Source organism: Vigna unguiculata, chromosome 4 (genome assembly GCF_004118075.2).
Source record: "Vigna unguiculata cultivar IT97K-499-35 chromosome 4, ASM411807v1, whole genome shotgun sequence".
Classification (NCBI taxonomy): Eukaryota; Viridiplantae; Streptophyta; class Magnoliopsida; order Fabales; family Fabaceae; genus Vigna; species Vigna unguiculata.
In genome coordinates this window covers 6,124,435-6,138,549 of record NC_040282.1, presented here as the reverse complement: position 1 = coordinate 6,138,549, position 14,115 = coordinate 6,124,435, and the positions used below count along the sequence as shown (strand labels likewise).

Genomic DNA, 14,115 nt, shown 5'->3' with positions numbered 1-14,115 from the left:
CGCCAATATTAAACGCTTCAGATTCATTCCCAATGTAATCATTTTAAAAAATAAATAAATAATAGTAACTATAAACTATGGTCTGCCTAAATACATAATAAGCCAAATAATGATTTAAACATTATTAAAATAATTAGATAATTTTATTTGTCCTATACTATATGTAACCAAAAAACAAAATTGGCAGTAACACAAAAACAAAAAAGAGGACCTGTGCGTAGGCATGAGTCTCATACTAGTATTATCTAAAAACAACACATCCTATTCCAAAATTCCAAAACTTCATGCATCAAAATATTAAATTTTTTATATTAACTATATTATAATTTCTATTTATTTCAATTAATAATTATTTTTAATAATTTTATTCATCATAAAAAAATTAAAAGTTATTACAACTCATCTAAATATCATTTTATTATACTTTTTTAACACCAAGAACAATTAGGTCATTTTATATTTTTATCTATTCAATTTAATATTTTTTTTAGTCGCATCAGTCAAATTCTTCACAAACTTTTACAAAAATTACTCTCAAATTCACTTCACTATTACCCCAAATCCATAAAAAAGAACAACATAGATATCACATTCTAATAAACCTAAATCAATCTTCTCTCTCCTTCATATTATCGCTCACATAAAAACACACCATTAATGTTGTACAACTTTCAAAGATGCTCTGATTCCTTTGGGAAAGGAAATAAGAAATTCTCTAATATTATATATTTTTTATGGAATTATATTTTACATAAAAGGAAATCTGATTGTCGTTAAACTGGGCTTAAACCCCACTCCTTATTGGCCCAAAATATAAACTCATGTGTTATAAATGACACCTTCTTCCTGCACCTCCATATTAAAAAAAAGATTTTGCCTTAGATTTCTGTAAATCGAAAGTACATTTTTTTTTCCTAATTACGTAATCCAGAAACTATTTTTTTCTTAAAATAAAATTTTCAAAATGCATGACTTATAATTTCAAAATAAATTTCAAAGTGTGTAATTCAAAAATTATTTTTGGTAACTCTTTCCAATTTCTGAAATTCATTTTGGTTTATTTGTACACAGTTTTGTGTTTTTTTTTTTTAAATTTATGGATTGCATAATCAAAAAACAATAAATGAAAAGTTTATTTATGTGATTTTACAAGAAGAACATATGAAAGTAAAAAAAAAAAAAAAATGTCATGATAATCACATGTGATGACCCAACTTCGAATCCCTGTCAATATTTGTGTCATCAATTGCATACCCATTTAAACTATTTTGTTTGTTTAATTAGTTATAGATTGATTAAACAAATTAATAGCCCGATTTGACTATTAAAACTAGTTAATTTTTAATTTGATAATAAAAATTCATGAATAACTCATTTATTTAATTCTTCCTTTTTTCTACCCGATAACATTAACAACGTATACGCAACTAACTAGTATTTGTATCCATGCAGACAGATTAATTAGATTTTAAGTTTTTTATTGTTATAATAAATAAATTCAATTGCAATTTGGATAAGAATTGAATCAGAGAAGTAACACCAATAAACATATGTTACAACAATATGTAATTAGCAAGTATGAGTAACTTGTATTAAAATTAATGTTAGGGTTTACAGAGGGTTCAACAGGGAGATGCAACACCAATAAGATATGAGTCGAACCAATAAGGTATTGACACCACTCTCAACCCAAAACCTTATGAGTTTATAGGGTGTTTATCCTTATATAGTGTTCTATTTTCTCATTTCTAACTAATATGGAACTTAAACTCATACTTCAATTCTTAACACAAAAATTACTTAAAGAATATTTGAATACTCACTTATTTGATAGTTTTTATTTTGGACATTTTATTAAATATAAAAAGGTTCAAATTGTGGTAATATTCAAAATAACACTTTTGATACTTTTTTCTTCGTATAAAGTTTCAATTTTATTCAACCAAATCGAACTTTTTCATCGACTAAACACACTAAATTGGTTTTTTTTTTTTTTTTTTAGCATGCTGCTTAAAGAATATATATGCATGTATTTTTCAAATGCATAACTTCTGATTGTAGTAGTAAAGTTTCGTAATTGCCATTAATGAAAAATGCTTTTGACTTAAAAAGGGACTTTTTGAAACCAATAATTTAAGTTTTCGAATAAAAGCAGTAAGAAAAAAAAAATTGTGAAGATTATACCTCTGATTTCAACCTCTTTCGAACCAAACTTGTAGTTTCATATGTATTTATTTTTTCTATTGTTGTTATTCATCTGTAGGTTCCTGTCATCTGAATAAAAAAATATATACAATCATAGTTCACTGCGTCACTGACTTTATTCCAACCAAATATGATGATCGATTATGCGTATCAATCGTTCCTCTTGTGACTCTGTGTTAATATATTTTTAAATATTTTTATTATATCATAAGTTAATAAATAAATGTAATTAATTAAGTTAATATATAAAAAAACAATAAGAGTAAGTATTAAATGTTAGTAGTAGAAACTATAAGTATAATAAAGAAATAAAAGAAAGAGAAAGAAGAAATTTGTCAGTTTTATACAAAATATGGCAAAATAGTGGTAGGTTACTTATAAAAAAATCAATTAACAATTATATCTTTAAAAAAATCAGTTAATAATTCTATTATAAAAGGTAAAATGAAAATAAAAATTATGTACACAAAAATAAGTAACCTCCTTGTATATAAGTATATAGATGAAAGTATACGATGTTTTTAACTTTTAAAATAATTCAGAAACAACATATTCATAGTTTTATGAACTTCATTTGCAACTGGGGCAATAAATTTTCTAATTAAATATAAATAACTTTTGCATAAAATCTTTAGATAAGAATAAATAATTTATTCAGTATACATATTTTGATATAAAAATAAGGATAAATAATTTATTCAGTACACATATTTTTACTTTAGTATAATAAATAGAAAAACTATAATCTTATCTTATAATATGAACTTAATTCTGCTAATTTTATTAATAATTAATCATAAGTCTAAGTCTGATCTTTAGTGATTTTCATACGTTTTTTTTAAAAGAAAACTAATGTTATTATGCAATTAATTTTTAAAATATATCTCTCTTTTTTTTTAGTTTTGATAAAAACTTAATTTCTATTTTTGCAGCTTTGGGTGTTTCTTTTACCTTGATGAAATATGATTTTACTTTGTTAATAAATCAAAAATAGTTGGTTCTTGTGAATTGTGTGATGGTCTTTACGCTATTAAATTACAAGTTACACGGCTTATATTTCAATACATGTTTTTATTGGGTTAAAACAATGTGTTGTGAATGATAATTCCACTATGTTATGACACCGAAGTACTTAGTACTTTGTATTTTACCTGATGTTGAGACTTCTGGAAATTGCATTAAGAATAAGCAAACTAACAAGTCCAACAAAAATAATAAAATAAAAGGGGGTGCTAAAAGGAGTTCAAACCTACTAGAAATAATTTATACATATATTTGATTATAAATGATTACTCACGATGTATGTATCCTTACTTGCTTTGTTCTAAGAATGAAACTTTAGATGCTTTTAAAGTGTTTAAGACTGAAGTATAGTTACAACGAAGAAAGCAACTTAAGATTGTGAGATTGGATAGAGATGGAGAGTATTATGGTAAATACACTATGAGTGGACAAACCTGGTCCATTTGTGAAATTTCTTCAAGAACATGAGATTGTTGCCCAATATACTATGCCTAGTTCTTTGGATCATAATTGTGTGTCAGAAATAATAAATCAAACTTTAATGGATATGGTGAGAAGCATGAGGAGTCATGCAACACTTCCTTTCCTAAATTCTTGTGAATTGAAGCACTTAAGATGGTTATGTATATAGTGAAACAAGTTCTAACCAAGGTTGTTTTAAGAACACTTTTTGAGTTATTTAAAAGTTGGAAATCCAATTTATGAGATTCTTGTGGATTGAAGCACTTTAAGTGACATTTTATAATCCCCAACAGAAGAAACTAGAACCTAAAACTATTAGTTGGTATTTCATTGGATATGTTGAAAAAGTCCAAAGGTTGTAGTGTTTTATTAGCCATCTTATAACACTAGAATTGTAGAATCAAAGAATGTAAAGTTTCTTGTAAATGATTTGATTAATGAGTGTTTTAATTCAAAATAATCATAATAAATTACAACCCTCTAAATCAAATGATAGACTAATCTCATTCATTCTCCTTTAATTCAAGAGGGTATTAGACATTTATACATGTTGATATGAAGTCACACAACAACTTCTTGCATTCATAATAACAAATAATTTTGTGTCTTTTTTTTCCTTGACTTTCTTAATTGTTGAGTTTAACTTTCCTTCCTTTAATTTCTCCTTCCTTTCTCCTCATTATGAGGATCATCTAAAGGTTATTTGACCTTGAATATTTTTGGATGAGTGTTTCTCTTGTTCTATGCTTTGAATATGAGAAATTTTGTAGTTCTAAGTTATGCACTTTAGGTTGTTTAATATATATATCAGCTCTAATTTTAATGTTTAAGGAAGATTTTATCAATATAATCGTAATTATCTTAATGTCTACTTAAAGAACTATATTTAACCAATATAGTTTGAAATCTATTGATATATTTGGTATGTCTTCATTCTTCTTATTAATTAGTTCATATTATGTAATAAACAAATTGAGTTGATTACATTTTAATTCAATAAAACTTCCGTGCTCTGTTATTATTAGAGTGTCTCATTTTTCTTTTATTCATTTTAAAGAATGCACTTTACAAATTTTCTTATTTAAAGTTGAATAAATACTTTTTGCTTATATAAAACGGTTCATACACATTAAAAAAAAAGTATATTTTACTTATTATCAGCGGTTATAGTAAATTGCTACAAATAGTTTCATTTTTGATATTTTTTTAACTGCTACAAAGTTTTAGTTGTATTAATTTAATTGTTTTGTTTTTGCAAGTTAGATTTCCTTATTTCCGAATATTTGGTTCAAGAACTAAAGGATAATATGTTCAAATTTCCTTACTTCCTATTTTGTTATTGTTTGAATAAAAAAATTTCAAAGCGTGTAGAATGAAGAAATTTAAGATGTTAATTGGACTGCCTTCACTGTGCTTGGGAAGTTTAAATTTATACACTCTCACCCTGAGGAGAACATGTAATTAAAATTAATGCAATGATGGATGTAGCTATAACTAGATTAATGTGAACTGATGAAACTAATTGAGAAATTGATGAAACTAAATTATCTAATGTGTTCACTTTAAAGTTGTATATATTGTTAGTGGCTTCGTTTGCATGCTACTACTTTTTGTAAGTACACGAACTCTTCGCTTTTGGAAATATTATGTCTAACTGCTTCAGCAATCTGAATAGTTTTATGCATTGTGCATCATAGTTAAATGATAGATTGATGTGTATTGGGGTAGCAAGAACTTAGAGGCTTATTCTTGCAAGATTGATGTGTATTGCGACCTTTCTTCTACTAGATTTGGTGTTGGTCCTGAACCCTTGGAAGGGTTTTTATGTAGGAGTAGTTGTAGATTGAAAAATGGTTCTCCTTCTTAGAGATTTGAGGAAAAAGGCTTTCAAGAAGTTTAATATAAAGAATGAATTTTGTAGCGGTTGTCAATTGTTATTTAAGGGTGACAATACGGGTCAGTCTAACCCGTTTTAGCACAATCCGTCAAAAATGGATTGAACCGAACTAGCTTGTCAAACAAAAACGAACCAATAATCATAACACACCCTATAAATTAATATTAAAAGCATATTTAATCAAATAAATTTATTTTTAATTAATTAATGTTTTTAATTAGATAGATTAAAATAATTATTATGTTTACATTTAAATTACTCAATAAAAATAACAAATAATTGAAACTTAATTTGTAGATACTAATGATTTAAATTATCATATTATTATATATTTACACATTTAAAAAGTATAATATAAAAAATTAATTCTTTTATTATTTTTATTTTATTTTATTTTATTTTTAAAAAACGGGTCTGATCGGGACAAACTTACCTATATTTTGGCCTATCAAATTAACGGGTTGAACGGGATAGACTAGAAGAGGTTGACGGATTAAAATCTTCAACCCAACATGTCCCTTTTAACATGGACTGGCCCGTTGGCTCAGTCTATTTTACCAACATTACTAACATTTAAAATATTTTTGTTACAAACTATATTTGACATGTGTAATTTTGACAATTTGTTAGAAATTGTATTTATCACAATTTTTAACCCTAAAGATTGTAATTTTAATCTTCCCAAATATCATTATCTTTTGTAATGATATAATTTTCACAATTTATTCGTTATCTTAGTCTAGTAAAATATAGTTGTCCTTTTAAACTATCTATGTATCAATGTACTGTTGGAAAGTTGTCTTCTTAAATAAAAATTTCCAAATAATTTAACATTTTAGAACAACAATTAATGAAATTATTAAGAGTAATAAATGTAATATCTATAACTATATATAAAGGGGATTCCCTCTTTTGTGTCCACATTTCATAATTCCAACTTTACCCTTTATAATTTAATTATTTATTAAATTTTTAAAAATTAATGGTTATTTGTATAAGTTTTTATAAAATTATTTACTTATCTCCTTTTTCTTTTTTTCTCCTACTATTCATCAACAGTTATTTTTCTCTTATTTTCTCAGTACATTTTATTTTATTTTTTATAAATATACTTTTATTTTATTTATTAACTTAATAACATTACAACATCATCAATTATTAATATAATTCAAAAAAATGTGTACACACAGGCGCGATAGCGCCTGTGTTCACACTAGTTTATGATAAAATCAATACTATAGTTGTCACAACGGAGATAAATATTCCGACCATACATAACAGTTTTCTGAAGGACAAAAGGTTTAACGTCAAATTAATTTTTTAAATAATAAAAATACTTAATAGGAAAAATATATAAAAATAAAACAACCGAATATAATATAATATAAAATAAGATAAGATGTATAAAAAAAATAATTATGACTTACCTGTCTCTAAGTATTTGAAAATGTAATTATATTTATAATTAATTAGGAATTTTTTTTATTGACACGTGTATACGAGTATTAAACCCTCACGTGATCGCACTGTGTGCAATGAATCATGCAAAAATAAGGGAATAATTAATAAAATTAGAAATATGTTTAATTAGAGATTAGAAAACATATTCAAGAAATATGTTATGTATCATAAACATCAATAAAATCTTCCATAACTGCTACCAGGTCCATCAAATCATTCATTCCAAATTCTCATCTTCTATTTGTTTTATCTCTCTTTATCATAAACAATCAATCCAATTAAAATATCTTTTGAGTTCATACAGAGTTTTAAATAATATTTTTAATTCAATTTTAAATCAAATATTTTTTCAAAGACATGTTTTACGTTTTTAAATAAAATAAACATTTTGAAAAAACAATCAAAACATTAATATCAAATTATTTGTTTCTAATAAAATTAAAAAGTAATTTTTATATTAATTTTTAAAAAATAAATTGTGAGTTAAGAAAATAAATTAATATTATACGTATATAATTTATAAATAATTATTTTTTATAATAATAAAAAATAATTATTTTATTAAATTTTATATAGTTATTATCATTTTTGTCAGAAGTAGTTTTCTATGAATAGTAACTATCCTAAGAAATTTAAGCCTTATACATTCATTTCAACGTCAAAGAAAAGCAGCAACGAAAATTAAACGAAGTGCACATTTTCTTGCCTAATTTTTTATATAACTTGTTAAGTATGTAATAGAAAATTGGTAAATTAATTGAAATATATAATAAATTTTAAAATTCATTAATTTCAATTTTAATTATTTTTATGAAAAAAAATGAAAACTCTAATTGAAGTTTCACCGTATTTTATATTCAAAATAAATTTTAAATCGTATTTAATTAAATAATATAATAATAATGTTTTAATTATTAAATCAATTTATTTTAAAAATATTTATTCATTTTATGATTTTTTTTAACTTTTAGAAACAATAGAATAAAAAGTCTAAGTTATTGAATGTTTTAACTAGACTTCTTTGTCAAAGAAAAGTGTTCAATTAGAATAGAAGTGTTATTTTGGTAGATTTTTCATGTATTAGGTTAAAAGAACTTTTGTTCAGAACTGCCAGAAGTTTTTGTGGTACACAAATAGATTAGTCATAATAACGAAAAGTATGACGGAAAAAATGAATAGGGACATACGTGTACGTTTAGTTACAGATAAATTTTGATAAGAGATAAATTGGTATATAAAATAAAACTTAAAAAACATAAATTGGTCTTCAAGGATTTTTTTTTTTCATTAATCCTACAATAATGAAATTCAATTCTTCTACAATACTAATTTTATTCGACTAAACCAATACTTTAACCTAATTTCTGTCAATTACTTTGTACTCTCAAATTTGATTTTCAAGGAAAGAGGTATCTTAGAGATAATTATATACCAGATATAGAAAGTTCAAAATAAATAAAAATATATCTATTATTTCGAAGTGTATCTTTATGTAATGAACATAAAAAGTATAAGCATTTACTAACAGATATTTTAAAAGATAATATTATAACACTTTCCAAATAAATGACAAGATTGTAATCATTATAAGATCAGATAAATTTAGCAGAAGAGCACAGAAAGAAATTGAAAAAACATAATCTATTCTTCAATTTTATTGAACAAATAGACATGTAATGCAGGGGAAATCAAATATCTGCATTCTTCTGCAGAACCAACAGCAGGCCCCCTAACCTAATCAAGAGAGTACGGGAAAATTGGAGCTACAACTATATAAAAATGTACAGGGAGAGAATAAGTACAAATTAGAAACTCAACCTAAATCCACAAAAATGCTAAATTACAAATTACAATATTTCTAAGATTAATAATGTTAAAAAGTTGAAGCCACAGAAGCGGGCTAGCATGATGGGGGTTGAAGCTGCTTAAGCCTTCTGACAACTTGTTTCATAGTAGGTCTGGTAGAGAGAGAGTCAACAGTGCAGACAATAGCCAAGTGAAGAACCTCTACCAAATCATCTCCAGGTCCTGCTTCCCATAACCCAGCAGTGAAGAACTCATTTGCCCTTCCTTGCTTCAGTAGCATGCATGCCCATGCCACTATGTTGAATCCATTTCCAAAAGAAGAAAATGAAGGGTCCAATGCCTTCTTGTCTGAGAGCAACTCCAGAAGCACCACACCATAGCTATACACATCAGCCTTGTCAGAAACACGGCATGTCATGGCATATTCAGGAGCAACATACCCAAATGTTCCGGCTACACCAGTGGTGGCATGTGTCTCTGATGTTCCCAGAAGTCTAGCCAATCCAAAGTCCGATAGATAAGCATTGAAATCGTCATCTAACAAGATGTTGCTGGGCTTCACATCGCGGTGAAGAACTCGGGGAACACACTGATCATGCAGATAGGCGAGTGCACGGGCTATGTCCAATGCAATCTTGTGAAGAATCCTCCAATCCACGACCCTTGTGGACCTCTCTTGAATGAACTTTTCAAGATTCCCACCAGGCAAATAATTGTATATGAGAAACATCTCTGTCTCACATGCATGATAACCAATCAGAGTGACAAGATTAGGATGATGAAGCCTCCCAAGGGTTTTGGTTTCAGCATGGAATTGTTGAACACCTTGGAAACGTCCAACTGCCAGTCGTTTGACTGCCACCAGTACTCCTGGTGCTACCTCTGCCTTGTATGTTGCCCCAAAACCTCCACTCCCAATGCAGTTGCCAGCATTGAAATTTCCTGTGGCTTGAACAACACTTTCAAATGTCAACGGGACCCCGATATCAGTAAACACTGTAACTTCTTTTCTTGTAGAACCAACAACTCTGGACCCTGGCTTCCACTTCCGTGTGTAAAAGAATAGAACAATCAGGGCTATAAGTACCGAAACAATGGCTGAAGCAGAAGTTATAGATGCTATTTCAATGGAACTCAAGCTATTCCCACTGTCCTTGACAGGGGCTTGTTCTGCTGCTGCATTATAAGGTTTGCCATCAATAGGACCTAGTTGACTTCCTGATGGCACAGATAGAGAAACTCCACGGCAGGGACTTAGAAACGGATTCCCAACAGCACTGCTGCATTTAATCAAGCCACTATTAGAAGGCAATGATCCAGATAAGTTGTTGAAAGACACATTGAAGGCTGAGAGTGTAGTGACATATGCCAAACCACCAGGAATGTGACCAGAAAGATTGTTGTTATTGAGCAAAACATCAGTTAGATTTCTCATGTTCTCAATAGCCTTTGGAATCTCACCAGTAAGATAGTTTGAAGAAAGGTCCAAGATTTCCAAAGAGTACAACTGCCCCAGGCTGGTCGGAATTGAGCCATTTAACTTATTACCAGCCAAAGAAAGAAACTTCAGATTCTTTATCTGGCCAAGGCTGGTGGGTATCTGACCTTCTAACTGATTCTTACTGAGGTTCAACGATGCAAGGGAGACCATATTCCCTAAATCAACGGGAATTGGTCCTGCAAGCTGATTTCCAGACACATCCAAAAATTCCAATGATCTGCACATCCCACTGAGACTGGAAGGAATATGACCAGATATCCTATTATAACTGACATTTAGAAGCAATGCATCTAATCCATGACATTTCTCAAATAAATATGTAGGAAATGCTTCAGTAAGATTATTTTCACCGACCAGAAATGTGTAACTGCTCTGTTTCCCCAGCCTGTCCCGTGCCATAGGTAACGACAGAATGCCATTGAAGTTGTTTCGAGCAAAGTTGTGAGCAACCGAAATACCAACTCCCCCCATTGCTGTGAAAAGTGAATTCTCCCAAACCTTTGACAAAAAAAAGAATGCATATGGTGGAGAAACATTACCATCTTCAAACAGGTTGACATTCCAAGAAGGTTCAGGGGGACAAACAATATTGGAGAAATCAGGAATTGAACCAGATAACATGTTCCCGCTAACATCAAACGTGCTCATACAAGGAACGCGAAGTTCTTTAGAAAGAACCCCAGTAAGGTTGTTTCCACTCAAATCAAGAAAATGCAGCCTCTTGCAGACACCAAGCCGGTTCGGAAATTCCCCACTGAAAAAATTCTGAGCCAAATTTACCATTTCCAAGCTCTGACAACCACCCCAGTTCCCTTGAAAACTGCCTTCTAGATTCACCATGGGAGCCCATAATATCCTCAAGTTTGGAAGCGACAAAACCTCCACAGGCATTGACCCTTCAAAATAATTCAGCTCATCATTCACCGAACCCAATTTCCCAAAATCACCAGCGACATCCCCGCGTGGATCAAAGAGATTTGACAGCACAAGGACTGACAACTCCGAGCAATTCCCAAGCTCTCCAGGCACAGAACCACTGAGAGTGTTCCTGGACACATCCAACACCTCAAGGCTCTTGAGCTTCCCAAGCTCACTAGGAATACCCTCTTCCAACAAATTGGAATACAGCAAAAGCGTCCTCAACCTCTCACAATTCCCTAAACTCACCGGAATCCCTTGAACCAACGAATTCCCAGACAAATCCAAATGCTCAAGCTTCCAACAATTCTCCCCAATCTCTCGCGGAACAACCCCACTGAACTGATTAAACGAAAGATACACCCCTCTAAGCCTCCCAACAAAACCAGGCACAGAACCATTCAATTCATTACCAGACAAATTCAAAACCTCCAAACTCTCAAGAGACGAAATTGAACTAGGAATCTCCCCTACAATCCTATTAAACCCAAGATTCAGAACCCTCAACTTCCTCAAGCCGTTAATTCTAAAGGGAAGATATCCAGTTATCAGATTCCCTTCTAAATCGAGAACCTCTAGCTTTTCCATGCCCCAAATTGCTTCAGGAATTTCCCCCTCCAACGCGTTGAAGGGGAGAGACAAAACCCTAAGCTCTGTGAGCTCACTGATGAAATTAAAAGAAGAAATGTTTCCAAAGAGAGAACCTTTACTACCTTTGCACGTTCGCCGAACTCCGAATCCGTAAAGGGGGAATTGAGAGAAACCTGTGCACGGGTGAGAGGTTCCGTTGCCGAGGCTGCCGCCGTTTCCGGTGACGTTGACGGCGACCACCCGAGAGTTTGCGTTGCAGAGGACGCCGGACCAGGAGCAGTAGCCAGAGTCAGCGCCGTCTGCAGAGGTCCATGTGGAGAGTACGCCGGCGGGGTCGGAGAACGATGCCTTCAGGCGAAGGAGAGCGGATTCGTCCGAATCCGCCAATACGGCGTCGCTTCGCCACAAGAACAGAACCACGAAGAAGAGAAACTTCTCTAGGGAACTCCATTTGATCACTGAACTGCAATGAGAAGAAGAAGAAGAAGAAAACATCTCACAGTGAAAGAAAACCAAATCGCACGGAAAACCCCTTCTTCCCCGTTGAGTGAAGTCGAAGAGAAGAAGAAAAAAGGGTTTTTGAAAACCCTAATCCTGTGATATCAAGAAAAAAGACGATGGAAAATGATGGGGGAAGAAGGAGGAACAAGACTCTGACTCAACAGTGATCTCTTTGCAAAACGCGTTTTTCTTCCTTTCTTCTTCTTTATTTTTTAATTTTTTTTTAGTATAAAAAATGTTTTTAATGGCTTGATAAAGTGGACCCTCAACATTTTATAACTTTTTCAGTTAATTCCGAAATTGAAACACAAATTTTAACTAGTTATTGCTTTTAGAATTGTGTAGCTAATTATCTTTATTTTATTTTGGTCACGAAAGCTCAAGAATAGTGTTATTGATTAAGAAAACCATTTTTAACTATTTATACGTAAATTATTGAGTCTTTTAAGTTAAATAAGAAAAGAGAGTAAAGAAATTGCTCTACTAGGATTATGACGAAAAATTAATCTAAAGGAATGATTAACCTAATAGGACTGAAGTCAATTAATGATGATGTTGAACTCAAGCATAAGAACCTTTTGGTAGAAAAAAATAGATAAAGATTAGATTTATATGGGAAGAATTTTAGTTAAGATTTTTGTCTTTGTCTTAATTATCTCCAATACTATTAAGCAATTTGATAAATAAAATGTGCTATTTAGATAATATTCTCATTAATGTGTTACTTAACTATGTTAGCTTCATGAAGGTAGAAAATGAACTCAAATATGAAAGGAAAAAGTTAATTTATTTTTTGTGTTATAGATTTTTGATAGATTATTTCTAAGTACATTTTATAAAAGTAAATAATTATAGCAATGCACTTTTTGAGAGGCATAGATAATCATAAATTATGTTATCATGGTCTAAAGATAGAAATTATTTTTCACTTTCACAACAAAATAGTGAGAAAGGTTGTTGTCTAGATTGATATATCTATGTTACCATTTTGGTTACTTTGGCATGTTTGAAACCATATTCTAAATTAATTTTTTATTCTTTAAAGAGAAAATTTGATTAGGATTTGTGTTGAAAAAAATCCACAGAAGAAACTAATGTTCAAAAATAATTTGTTTTTCTTAAATTAGAATATGATAGTGCAATTTTACTTATTTAAATTGTGATAAATATGTGTATAAGCAAGCTTAGTGTGGTGATCTCCTACAAAGGAATCATAAACAAACTTATTAAGATGAAACAACTAAATCACTACTGTAATTAAAGTTATAATTAAAGTTGATGATGGAGAATTGATAAAAAAATTAATAATAGTCACTATAATTCTTAAACATCCATACTATCAATTTATGTGTAATAAAGTATTTCAAAATTTAGCCAAATAATTCCAACATATATGTTAGTTAAATGGAGAAACAATAAAGTTGGTTATTACTTGGAAAGCAAGAAAAAAAGACTCGAACTCAACAAATTTTTAATATTATACTTATTTCAAGTACGTAATGAGATCTTATTTATGGTTATTTATAAAATGATAAGATTTTAGATATTAATGAGATAAATGGTATAATGTTTACTAATGACAAGAAAGAGTTGTTTATTTATTTTATTTCTTTTTTGAGTCTTTCTACTTTTATTATTAATGATAAAGGATATATTTTTCATAATTTGTGGTGTGTTTACAAAGATTATATGCATTTTTTACCTATTCAATGAATGGTCAATCTTTTATTTTATTTTTTCTTTAGATGGG

The 14,115-nt window shown here is 29.7% G+C and overlaps 1 protein-coding gene across 1 annotated transcript; it reads right to left on the bottom strand.

Moving 5' to 3' along the window:
* Nucleotides 1-8,674: 8,674 nt before the first annotated feature.
* Nucleotides 8,675-12,552, bottom strand: LOC114181622 (LRR receptor-like serine/threonine-protein kinase RPK2). The gene has a single exon (XM_028068124.1). The coding sequence runs from the start codon at nt 12,357-12,359 to the stop codon at nt 8,949-8,951; it is 3,411 nt and encodes a 1,136-aa protein (XP_027923925.1). The 5' UTR covers nt 12,360-12,552; the 3' UTR covers nt 8,675-8,948.
* Nucleotides 12,553-14,115: the final 1,563 nt, after the last annotated feature.